The sequence below is a fragment of the Haematobia irritans genome, chromosome 4, assembly GCF_050003625.1.
Source record: "Haematobia irritans isolate KBUSLIRL chromosome 4, ASM5000362v1, whole genome shotgun sequence".
In the NCBI taxonomy this organism is placed as follows: Eukaryota; Metazoa; Arthropoda; class Insecta; order Diptera; family Muscidae; genus Haematobia; species Haematobia irritans.
In genome coordinates, this window is record NC_134400.1 from 34,004,787 (window position 1) to 34,018,283 (window position 13,497).

General features: G+C 31.7%; 1 protein-coding gene across 1 annotated transcript; it reads left to right on the forward strand.

Moving 5' to 3' along the window:
* Positions 1 to 615: 615 nt before the first annotated feature.
* LOC142233034 (MOB kinase activator-like 2) lies at positions 616 to 5,407 on the forward strand. Its single transcript, XM_075303810.1, has 2 exons — positions 616 to 1,201; positions 5,239 to 5,407. Exons 1-2 carry the CDS (start codon positions 834 to 836, stop codon positions 5,240 to 5,242), a joined length of 372 nt encoding a protein of 123 aa, XP_075159925.1. The 5' UTR covers positions 616 to 833; the 3' UTR covers positions 5,243 to 5,407.
* Positions 5,408 to 13,497: the final 8,090 nt, after the last annotated feature.

A 13,497-nucleotide genomic window follows, 5' to 3' on the forward strand; every position in this document is an offset into this window, starting at 1 on the left:
CTTTTCGTATAGAAAAGTCATCAACGATGATCTGTTTGTATAGAAAAGTCATCAACGATAATCTTTGAGTCTACAAAAGTCATCAACGATGACCTTTTCGTATAGGAAAGTCATCATCGTTAATCTTTTCGTATAGAAAAGTCATCAACGTTTATCTGGTCGTATAAAAAAGTCATCAATAATGATTTTTTCGTATAGAAAAGTTATCAACGTTGATCTTTTGGTATAGAAAAGTCATCAACGTTGATATTTTGTTACAGAAAAGTCATCGACGACGATCTTTTGGTCCAGAAAAGTCTCTTGTAATTGATAAAATACAAGTTCGGTGTTATACCAATTACGATCCATTGCAAAGGTGTTTTTTTTTTTAATAAATGAAGCCACTGTGCATAGGGGTCATGTAGTTGTGGGCTATTTCCATTACACACCATTATGCAGCCCGTTTCTTGTGAACCACCATCGCCACCACAAATGACTTGAATGCTTAGTTTTACTATTCCTCCTCTTTTTTTGGTTTTGCTGGTGATGTTGGATTTGTTCTTGTTTGCCTTTACATTTCTCCACCCATATTTAAAGTCATTCACAGGGCTTCAGTTGCAATTTGACATTCTTGGATAGTGCATGGGGTTTGCTAAGGAAATCTATTGGGGTTTCTTTTGTTTTTTTTTTTTTTTGTTCTTTTTAATGAAAAGTTAAACACATCTATACAAAAACAAGAAAATAGCAATACAAAGTTTAATAGAGTGAAGTGAAGTAATTGAAAACGTGAATTTATTATATAGCACGGCCCCCACTTTTACGCCCATTCAAATGCTAAATTTAAGATTTAAGCCATGAATTGGGCCATATCAAATTTAACCGGAAGTAATCGCGTTAGTCGCGCTATACTCGTACGTTACTCGCAAGTTCCTTTGGCCGATGCTGAATCAACACCGCAAACGCCTTCGTCTTCGTCTTCCTCGAAAAGTCATGACAGTGCGGCATCTTCGTTTGCTTCGACTTTCTTGCATCCATCTCGACATGTTCCTGGCCGTGCAGTACCACGCGGCAATAATAACAACAACAACAATAATAATCATCATCCGCACCATAGCCATCATCAGCATCACCATGCTACAGCAACAGCGGCATCAAATGTTGCCGCTTCAGCTCAGTTATCCTTGCCATTGGATGTTGAAGAAACTGTCACTTGTTTTTGTAGGTAAATTACAATGGGGTCGGTGGGTGATACAATTTTGACGAAAATTTTCTATAGAAACAAAATTTTAACAAAACATTCCATAGAAATAAAATGTTGACAAAAATTTTCTATAGAAATAAAATTTTGACATTTTCTATAGAAATAAATTTTTGACGAAAATTTTCTATAGAAATAAAATTTTGGGAAAATTTTCTATGGAAATAAAATTTTGAAAAAATTTTCCATAGAAATAAAATTTTCTATAGAAATAAAATTTTGACGACAATTTTCTATAGAAATAAAATTTTGACGAAAATTTTCCATAGAAATAAAATTTCGACGAAAATTTTCCCTAGAGATAAAATTTTGACGAAATTTTTTTATAGAAAAAAATTTTTGACGAAAATTTTCCATAGAGGTAAACTTTTTATAAAATTTTCAATAGAAATAAAATTTTGACAAAAATTTTCCATAGAAATAAAATTTCGACGAAAATTTTCCATAGAAATAAAATGTTGACGACAATATTCTATAGAAAAAAATTTTTGACGAAAAATTTTCAAAGAAATACAATCTTGAGGAAAATTTTCTATAGAAATAAAATTTTGACAAAATTTTCTATAGAAATAAAATATTGACGAATGTTTTCTATAGAAATAAAATTTTGAGAAAATTTTCTATAAATAAAATTTTGACGAAAACAAAATTTTAACAAAACCTTCTATAGATATAAAATTTTGACAAAAATTTTCTATAGAAATAAAATTTTACATTTTCTATAGAAATAAAATTTTGACAAAAATTTTCTATAGAAATAAAATTTTGGGAAAATTTTCTATGGAAATAAAATTTTGAAAAAATTTTCCATAGAAATACAATTTTCTATAGAAATAAAATTTTGACGACAATTTTCTATAGAAATAAAATTTGACGAAAATTTTCCATAGAAATAAAATTTCGACGAAAAATTTCCCTAGAGATAAAATTTTTTTATAGAAAAAAAATTTTGACGAAAAATTTTCATAGAAATACAATTTTGACGAAAATTTTCCATTGAGATACAATTTTTATAAAATTTTCTATAGAAATAAAATTTCGACAAAAGTTTTCCATAGAAATAAAATTTCGACGAAAATTTCCCATAAAAATAAAATTTTGACGAAAATTTTCTATAGAAAAAAGTTTTTGACGAAAAATTTTCATAGAAATACAATCTTGACGAAAATTTTCTATAGAAATAAAATATTGACGAATGTGTTCTATAGAAATAAAATTTTGAGAAAATTTTCTATAAATAAAATTTTGACGAAAACAAAATTTTTACAAAACCTTCTATAGAAATACAATTTTGACAAAAAACTTTTATAGAAAAAAAATTATAGAAAATATAGAAATAAAATGTTGACGAACATTTTCTATAGAAATAAAATTTGGAAAAATTTTCTATGGAAATAAAATTTTGAAAAAATTTTCTATAGAAATAAAATTTTCTACAGAAATAAAATTTTGACGAAATTTCCATAGAAATAACATTTTGACGAAAATTTTCTATAGAAATAAAATTTTGACGAAATTTTTCTATAGAAATAAATTTTTGACAAAATTTTCTATAGAAATACAATTTTGACAAAGAAAAAAAATTTGGTTGGTAAAATGTTCTCCCAATTGTGGTAGATTAGTTTTGGCTTGAGTGGCGACCGTGGTCGCATCAGAATTATTATTAACGAAAATTTTCTATAGAAATAAAATTTTGACGACAATTTTCTATAGAAATAAAATGTTGACGAACATTTTCTATAGAAATAAAATTTTGGGAAAATTTTCTATGGAAATAAAATTTTGGGAAAATTTTCTATGGAAATAAAATTTTGAAAAAATTTTCCATAGAAGTAAAATGTTCTATAGAAATAAAATTTGACGAAAATTTTCTATAGAAATACAATTTTGACAAAATTTCCATAGAAATAAAATTTTGACAAAAATTTTCTATAGAAATAAAATTTTTACGAAATTTTTCTATAGAAATAAAATTTTGACAAAATTTTCTATAGAAATACAATTTTGACAAAAAAAATTTTTTTTTGGTTGGTAAAATGTTCTCCCAATTGTGGTAGATTAGTTTTGGCTTGAGTGGCGACCGTGGTCGCATCAGAATTATTATTAACGAAAATTTTCTATAGAAATAAAATTTTGACGACAATTTTCTATAGAAATAAAATTTGGACAAACATTTTCTATAGAAAAAAAATTTAGCAAAAATATTTCATAGAAATAAAATTTTGACGAAAATTTTCTATAGAAATAAAATTTTGAGAAAATTTTCTATGGAAATAAAATTTTGAAAAAAATTTCCATAGAAATAAAATTTTCTATAGAAATAAAATTTTGACGAGAATTTTCCATAGAAATAAAATTTTGACGAAAATTTTCCATAGCGATAAAATTTTTACAAAATTTTCTATAGAAATAAAATTTTGACAAAAATTTTCCATAGAAATAAAATTTCGACGAAAATTTTCCATAGAGATAAAATTTTGACAAAATTTTCTATAGAAATAAAATTTTGACAAGTTTCTATAGAAATAAAATTTTGACGTCAATTTTCTATAGAAATAAAATTTTGACGAAAGTTTTTTACAGAAATAAAATTTTGACAAAATTTTCTAAAAATAAAATTTTGAGGAAAATTTTCTATAGAAATAAAATTTTGACAAAATTTTCTATAGAAATCAAATATTGATGACTGTTTTCTATAGAAATAAAATGTTGAGAAAATTTTCTATAAATAAAATTTTGACGAAAATTTTTCATAGAAACAAAATTTTAACAAAACTTTCTATAGAAATAAAATTGTGACAAAAATTTTCTATAGAAATAAATTTTTGATGAACATTTTCTATAGAAATAAAATGTTGACGAACATTTTCTATAGAAATAAAATTTTGGGAAAATTTTCTATGGAAATAAAATTTTGGGAAAATTTTCTATGGAAATAAAATTTTGAAAAAATTTTCCATAGAAGTAAAATGTTCTATAGAAATAAAATTTTGACGAAAATTTTCTATAGAAATAAAATTTTGAAAAAAATTTCCATAGAAAAAAAATTTTGACAAAAATTTTCTATAGAAATAAAATTTTTACGAAATTTTTCTATAGAAATAAAATTTTGACAAAATTTTCTATAGAAATACAATTTTGACAAAAAAAAATTTTTTTGGTTGGTAAAATGTTCTCCCAATTGTGGTAGATTAGTTTTGGCTTGAGTGGCGACCGTGGTCGCATCAGAATTATTATTTGCGTGGCCGGACCTCGGCTTTGGTTTAAGACATTCTCCTACTGGACCAACGCAATTTGCAAAACATTCGTACTTAGCGACTCATATTTAATTTTATTTCGTAAAATTTTTTCCATAAATTAGGGTTTATTTTCACACGGTCATTTAATTCAAAAGTGAAAATGATTTCTAATTTTATTTTGGATATGATTTTCATGAGGAGGCTCATATTCATTATAAAGCGTCGCGCCATATTTGTGGCCCTGTTTCATTTGGGTTTTGGGGTGTCACGGACGGACCAATTAAAAAATTAATTGATACTATTAATTTTTGTGATTGTTTCAATTGAAAAATTAATTGATACTATTAATTTTTGTGATAGTTTCAATTAAAAAATTTTTTCAATCAATTAATTTTTTAATTGAATATTTTTTTAAAACTCAACACTTTAATTGGAAAACTTTCGTGCAAATTTTTTCTGTGTAGAAAATGTTAAATAATATATCGTTTGAAAATAGTTAACAATCTAAGACATTTCCGCATGCAGATCAGAATAGGGTTGGCTTAAGTTAGATATGATGTACAAAAAAAATAATAATCATGTAATTTCTCTCTCAACTCTTTATCTTGAGTTTCAAAGATAAAGAGAAACAAGGATTAATTGCCCATAAAACAAATACTTTTACAGTGAAATTTTTTGTTTATCTAATATTTGAAATAAATACAATATGTATACCTTAATCAATGGATTTTAATTATTAAATTTTCCATTTTCTCATTTTAGGTAAGTTGGAAATTGAACCTGGATAATAAGGAAGAGGACGCAACGAACCAACGTTGCTTCCACATCAAATATAAAAACAAGTATTTCCTATAAGACTATTTAAAGTCGAATTTCCATGTTTGTGGAAAATAAAAAGAAGGTTACAACTATACACTGAAAAAAAAAACACTTTACTAGTTATGATTTACTTCAGGATGTAGAAACAAATTTCTTAAAAGCTCTTAACAATCGTCTGGATGAGATAGAGAATAATGCTAAGGAATTGAGTGAAAGAGTATCAAAGATGGGAACAGGGTACCGTGAAAAACTTGATAATCTAAACGATATTCAAACTTTAAAAAAACATGTTGAACGGCAAGATAATTTGGCCGTGTCTTGTGATCTGAGAATTAATGGTATACTTTATAACAAGTCGGAAAACTTAAACAATTTGAAGGTATTTATAATGCGATAAATATACCTACTCCACCTTGCAAAGCTATTTATCGTCTGAGGAATAAAAGTTCGGGTTATTCTGTGGACACAACCATAATTGTCCAACTTTTTACACCATTTTTGAAAAATTTCATCCTGAAGACTTTGGCACAATATAGAAAAGCAAATAATACCCCTCTACGGCTTCATAATATAGGATTCAATTCTGATCGACCTATATTTATTCACGAAAATCTTACATCGATGAATTTCAAAATCCTGCAGACTGGGATAAAATTGAAGAAGCATAATATTGTTGCCTCTGTTTTTTCCATTCGTGGACTTATTTATGTAAAGCCCACCACAAATAATGAACCTATCCTTGTTGAAAGTCTGGACCAGCTAATGATCTATAAGTCTGTCACATATGTCAATAAAAAACTATCGTCGCGATTTAATGGTGTATACTTGAAGCCAGGCTTAAACATATGCCACATTAATGCCCAGAGTTTAAGAAGGAAGGTTGATGAATTTAGATATATATTTCAAGAATCTGGTGTTGATGTGATTTGTGTAACGGAAACGTGGTTCAATGACTCTATAACTGATTCAATCATAAATGCATCTGGCTATAATTTAGTAAGAAATGACAGAAAATCATACGGTGGAGGTGTGGTAATTTATATAAAACAGAAATATAAACTTCTAATCGGTTGTGTTAGGTTAGGTGGCAGCCCGATGTATCATGCTCACTTAGACTATTCAGTCCATTGTGATACCACATTTGTGAACTTCTCTCTTATCACTGAGTGCTGCCCGATTCCATGTTAAACTCAATGACAAGGGACCTCCTTTTTATAGCCGAGTCCAAACGGCGTTCCACATTGCAGTGAAACCACATAGAGAAGCTTTGAAACCCTCAGAAATGTCACCAGCATTACTGAGGTTGGATAATGCACCGCTGAAAAACTTTTTTGGTGTTCGGTCGAAGCAGGAATCGGACCCACGACCTTGTGTATGCAAGTCGGGCATGCTAACCATTGCACCACGGTGGCTCCCAAAAAAATGTGGAACGCTTCACGATTTTGAGTGTCATCCTTGCGGTTGTGTTTATCGCCCCAACAGATTAATTGCTTACACTGATTTTATAACTGACCTTCAAAATCTGACTGTACATTACAACAAGTATATACACAACAAATTATGGACGGATATGGACCAATTCTGTCATTGTTGTTAGAGACTAGAGGTCTGCATCGAATAACTTTTCACTACATGTATGCAATTCGCTGTCGAATATAGTACATACACTGTCTCTCTCTCAGAGCGCAAGTAGTGAAGTGAAGAGAACACTTGCTTGTCAAATACCACCAAGTACTTATCCGAAACAATATGTGTTCCGAAAAAAAGGAACACTAAAAATGTAAGTACTTGAGAAAAAGTACAACATGGATTCTCTTCACTTCACGTGGTACCACAAGTATTGCTCAGTTATGTGCGAAGCAAAACTTTCCATTATTATTAATCATAGATATATATGTATGTCACATATTTCATATATTTATGTATGTCACACACTTACCTTATCGTTTGCCGTTCTTTATATTAATCCGAAAACATATATTATGGAGAGTAACTATTTTCTTGTATTTCTGAAACTGCACGTGGTACATGGAGTACTCTGTGAAGTTTTGTTCTCGCAACATACTCGACGTGATCGCTCTGAGTACACTTCAATAAGAGAGAAAGAGGAATATGTGTTTGTTGGTAGTGAAGACATCAGAGTAGCAACAAGAAGTTACTCGTGGCTTTTGGTGTTCATTAAAATGTGTACCAATTGTTTTGCGACTCTCTCAAATAGATGTACTTATTTAGCAAGTACACGTGTACTCTGCATTTACAAATGGAATTGTGCAGACCTCTATTAGAGACCATATACTAACACCATGTTCCAAATTTCAGCAGGATCGGATGAAATTTGCTTCTCTTAGAGGCTCCGCAAGCCAAATCTGGGGATCGGTTTATATCGGGGCTATATATAATTATGGCCCGATGTGGACCAATTTTTGCATGGTTGTTAGAGACCATATACCAACACCATGTACCAAATTTCAGCAGGATCGGATGAAATTTGCTTCTCTTTGAGGATCTGCAAGCCAAATCTGGGGATCGGTTTATATGGGGGCTGTACGTAAAAGTGGACCGATATGGCCCATTTGCAATACCATTCGACTTACATCAATAACAGTGAGCCGCCGTGGTGCAATGGTTAGCATGCCCGCCTTGGGTTCGATTCCTGCTACGACCGAACACCAAAAAGTTTTTCAGCGGTGGATTATCCCACCTCAGTAATGCTGGGGACATTTCTGAGGGTTTCAAAGCTTCTCTAAGTGGTTTCACTGGAATGTGGAATGCCGTTCGGACTCGGCTATAAAAAGGAGGTCCCTTGTCATTGAGCTTAACATGGAATCTGGCAGCACTCGGTGATAAGAGAGAAGTTCACCACTGTGGTATCACAATGGACTGAATAGTCTAAGTGAGCCTGATACATCGGGCTGCCACATAACCTAACCTAACCTACATCAATAACAACTACTTGTGCCAAGTTTCAAGTCGATAGCTTGTTTCGTTCGGAAGTTAGCGTGATTTCAACAGACGGACGGACGGACATGCTTAGATCGACTCAGAATTTCACCACGACCCAGAATATATATAGACTTTATGGGGTCTTAGAGCAATATTTCGATGTGTTGCAAACGGAATGACAAAGTTAATATATCCCCCATCCTATGGTGGAGGGTATAATGACATCATAATCGCTGGTGATCTCAATTCCAATATCCTTAGGGAATCGACACTAACTGAATCTCTTTGTGCAATTTAATTACACATTGTAAATAAACGTTTAACAGATTGGCTGATAAGTCCCCGGTCTGACACATAGATGGCGTCGCTAGTATTAAATGCATATTATTTTTATATAGTACCAACCTTCAAATGATTCGTGTCAAAATTTGACGTCTTTAAGGCAATTAGTTTGTGAGATAGAGCGTCTTTTGTGAAACAACTTTTGTTATTGTGAAAAAAATGGAAAAAAGGAATTTCGTGTTTTGATAAAATACTGTTTTCTGAAGGGGAAAAATACGGTGGAAGCAAAAACTTGGCCTGATAATGAGTTTCCGGACTCTGCCCCAGGGAAATCAACAATGATTGGTATGCATAATTCAAGCGTGGTGAAATGAGCACGGAGGACGGTGAACGCAGTGGACGCCCGAAAGAGGTGGTAACCGACGAAAACATAAAAAAAAAATCCACAAAATGATTTTGAATGACCGTAAAATGAAGTTGATCGAGATAGCAGAGGCCTTAAAGATATCAAAGGAACGTGTTGGTCGTATCATTCATCAATATTTGGATATGCGGAAGCTCTGTGCAAAATGGGTGCCGCGCGAGCTCACATTTGACCAAAAACAACAACGTGTTGATGATTCTGAGCGGTGTTTGCAGCTGTTAACTCGTAATACACCCGAGCTTTTCCGTCGATATGTGACAATGGATGAAACATGGCTCCATCACTACACTCCTGAGTCCAATCGACAGTCGGCTGAGTGGACAGCGACCGGTGAACCGTCCCCGAAGCTTGGAAAGACTCAAAAGTCCGCTGGCAAAGTAATGGCCTCTGTTTTTTGGGATGCGCATGGAATAATTTTTATCGATTATCTTGAGAAGGGAAAAACCATCAACAGTGACTATTATATGTCATTATTGGAGCATTTGAGGGTCGAAATCGCGGCAAAACGGCCCCATATGAAGAAGAAAAAAGTGTTGCTCCACCAAGACAACGCACCGTGCCACAAGTCATTGAGAACGATGGCAAAAATTCATGAATTGGGCTTCGAATTGCTTTCCCACCCACAATATTCTCCAGATCTGGCCCCAGCGACTTTTTCTTGTTCTCAGACCTCTAAAGGATGCTCGCAGGTAAAAAATTTGGCTGCAACAATGAAGAGGTGATCGCCGAAACTGAGGCCTATTTTGAGGCATAACAGAAGGAGTAGTACCAAAACGGTATCAAAAAATTGGAAGGTCGTTATAATCGTTGTATCGCTCTTGAAGGGAACTATGTTGAATAATAACAACGAATTTTGACAAAAACTGTGTTTTTCTTTGTTAGACCGGGGATATATCAGCCAACCTGTTACCAACACACTTTGGAGGAATGACCAATAGTCTGCTCGATATCTTTATGGTAGATGATATGGAGAAAGTTCTGCTATATTACCAATTGAGTGTTTTTTTTTTAAACATGATTCTATTTTACATGATTTATTTTTTAAACATGATTCTAATTTTACTCTCCTTCGATTTTCGTTGTCCTGCCGATAAGAAACACCAAAACTACTACAATTTCAATAAAATCAACTACGGTCTTCTTGAATAGTTATTTTTCAGTACAAATTTACAGTATACAAACAGCAAATGATCAACTTGAATTTTTAAATGATAGCATAAACTGTCTTCTGAACACCTCCCTGCCACAACATACTACCAAACCACAACGGTTACAAAACGAGTGGTTCACTGAATCTATAGAAACATTGATAAATCAAAGGGGTCAAGCATATAAACGTTGGAAAACATTTAAGTCTTCTGAACTTCACAATGAATTTCGTTCTCTTCGAAATCAAGTAAATAAAGGATGATACGGTCAAAATTTGGTCAATATAAACTTGACGTATTTCTTTCAATTTTACATTTAAAAAACCTGAACACCCCTCGTTTTGAAGGTGTGTGTGTGTAGAATGTTGCTCCTATTTTGATTTTGGAATTCACTCTTCAGTTGTCAAAATGCCGTCCAAGCAAGAAGAGCAGCGTATCAAAATTTTTCTAGCGCATCGCGAAAATCCGAGCTACTCGCACGCAAAGCTGGCAAAATAGCTAAAAGTTGCCAAATCAACCGTTACAAATGTAATTAAAGTGTTTGGGGAACGTTTGTCGACAGCCAGGAAGTCTGGATAAAAAACCGGAAGCCGCTGAGATGACAAAGAGAGTTGCCGGTAGTTTCAAGCGAAACCCTAACCTCTCTCCGAGATGCCGCCAATAAGCTGGGTGTATCGTCTACAACCGTGCATCGAGCCAAAAAACGAGCCGGACTATCGACTTACAAGAAGGTAGAGACTCCAAATCGCAATGATAAACAAAATACGACGGCCAAAGCGCGATCCCGGAGGCTGTACACGACGATGCTGACGAAGTTTGACTGCGTGGTAATGGACGACGAAACCTACACATAATTTTTTTTTTTTTGATTTCAATCACGAAAATCGCGGATTCAATCATTTTTTTAATTGAAATGTCTTCAATCACGAAAATGATAGTATCAATCACCCATTTTGATTGAAAACCAACACGATTTTTAATTAAAAATTTAATTGACTTTTGTCACGGAATCAATTAATTGTGTGATTGAATCAATTAAAAACGTGATTGATTTTTAACATAAAATTCAATCACATTTTTAATTGAATCAATTAAAATTTTAATTAATTTCGCGACAAAAATCAATCAAATATTTGATTCATTCAATTAAATAATAATTTGAAATTGGCTATAAATTTCGATCAAAAAATTTATATATTGCGAACCCAAAATCGTATTTAGTTTTTTTTTCTTTTGAAATAAAAGAAAATATGTGTTTCTTATAAAACATATTTAATATTTTATTATTTTTTGAATAATGCAATAGACAGATAAATTTGGTTCTTGTCATTTGTGTTTTGTTCTAACATAACTTACAAATACAACTACTATCAATAACAACTATAGGGTGAAAAAATAGACTATATAAATCATTATCTTCCTTATAATAATAGCCATGTTAGCATGTTCCTTCTAATATGTAGATGCGCCTAGATTTCCAATAAATCAGCAGCCTGCAAGCTAAATTAGTTTTTCTGAAAGTAAACAGAATTATTCGAATTTCATTTTGTTCAATTAAAAGTTAATTTTGTTAAACATTACCTGCATAAAATATCAAATTCAATTCTTAGTTCCAGGTTGCAGATTTATAATCTTCTTTTGCAGTTGTAGTCTTTTAGCATAAAAAGGTGTATTAAGGAGCTCGGTAATTTAATTTTAGTAACAATTCCTTTCCAAAATTTCCACACATTAAAATCGTCTATTAAAATTTGAACCAATCAATGACAAAAATAATGGGAAAGCAATGTAATATTTGGTATTATATTGATGATACTTTGCAAATTCTGGAAAAAGAAAAAAATATAAATGGAAAATACATATTTTTATTATTTTCGGATATTTTTCATATTTTTAAATCCAAAAGAAAGAACTTTTTTACCATTACATAATTCAGCTCAGATATACTGCTCTCTACTTGGGTTCAAACTGAAAAAGGCAGGTAAAACAAAAATGCAATTTAATGCCAACGCTACTTCGCAACTTCAAGGTGAATCTTCCACCAAACCCATACCGCTCTTGGTTTTAAGAAAACTAGGAGTGAAAAAAAATTATAATTTTAAAAGATCAATACGGTACCCACTTTTTTATTGCAAACATATTATTATATATTTGATAAAATGATGGAGTTGATGGGATTGATTGGTCAATTTCACGAAATAAACTTGGTGACTAAAAGAAATGAATAAAAAATATATTATTTTAGTCCGTTTAATGTAAACAGGCTTCAATGGAAAACGGTATTCACATTTCACAATTTCTTACCTTCAATAAACGTAGATTGTTTTCCATTTTTACAATGCCACAAACACAGGTAATTTGAAATGCGTTCTGTCATATATTTTTTTTCAAACCTTTACCACGTGGCCGTTTGTTGTTGCACACTTTATTTATTTCAACCCTTTGCTATGATTTGTTGTTGCGTTCAAAATATTTATGCACACATTTTGAATGCAGCAGACAGAATGTCGCCAATCATGTTTTTCAATGTACGCGAAAAACAAAAACCCAACCGTTCGTTACGAGTTACTTCCACAGACTGATCTCTCCATCATACATTGTTGAATAAAAACCCATTCTCTTGTTCTCTTTTCGCTCTTTCCATTGCTCAAAATTATTCAGTTTCAATCACAAAGGTGATTAGATCAATCACATGTGTAATTGGAAACGGAAAAAATTTCAATCACGTTTGTAACTGAAAATTATTTCCGAATTGATTAAGAAATTGATTGAATCAATTAATATTTTAATTGGAAACGTAACAAATATCAATCATTTTTTTAATTGGTTTTTATTCGGATTTGATTAAATAATTAATTGAATCAATTAACATATTAATTGAATCCGCTTCCAAATTCAATTAAGTGTTTAATTGAAAAAATGTTGGTGATAATTTTTTGTGTGTACGTGAAAGCCGACTATAATCAGCTTCCGGGACAGGAGTTTTATACGGCAAAAGGAAGGGGAAAGGTAGCAGATATTTTCAAGCACATAAAACTGTCAAAGTTCGCAAAGAAATATCTGGTTTGGCAAGCCATCTGTACCTGTGGCTTAAAAAGCAGAATTTTCATAGCTTCCGGGACTGTCAACCAAGAAATTTACGTGAAAGAGTGTTTGAATAAACGTCTGCTGCCTTTCCTGAAGAAACACGGTTGTTCTGTACTGTTTTGGCCGGATTTGGCATCTTGACATTACGGTAAAAAGGCCATGGAGTGGTACGCCGCCAACAACGTGCAGGTGCACACAAAAAAAATTTTTGATTTCAATCACGAAAATCACGGATTCAATCATTTTTTTAATTGAAATGTCTTCAATCACGAAAATGATAGTATCAATCACCCATTTTGATAGAAAACCAACACGATTTTC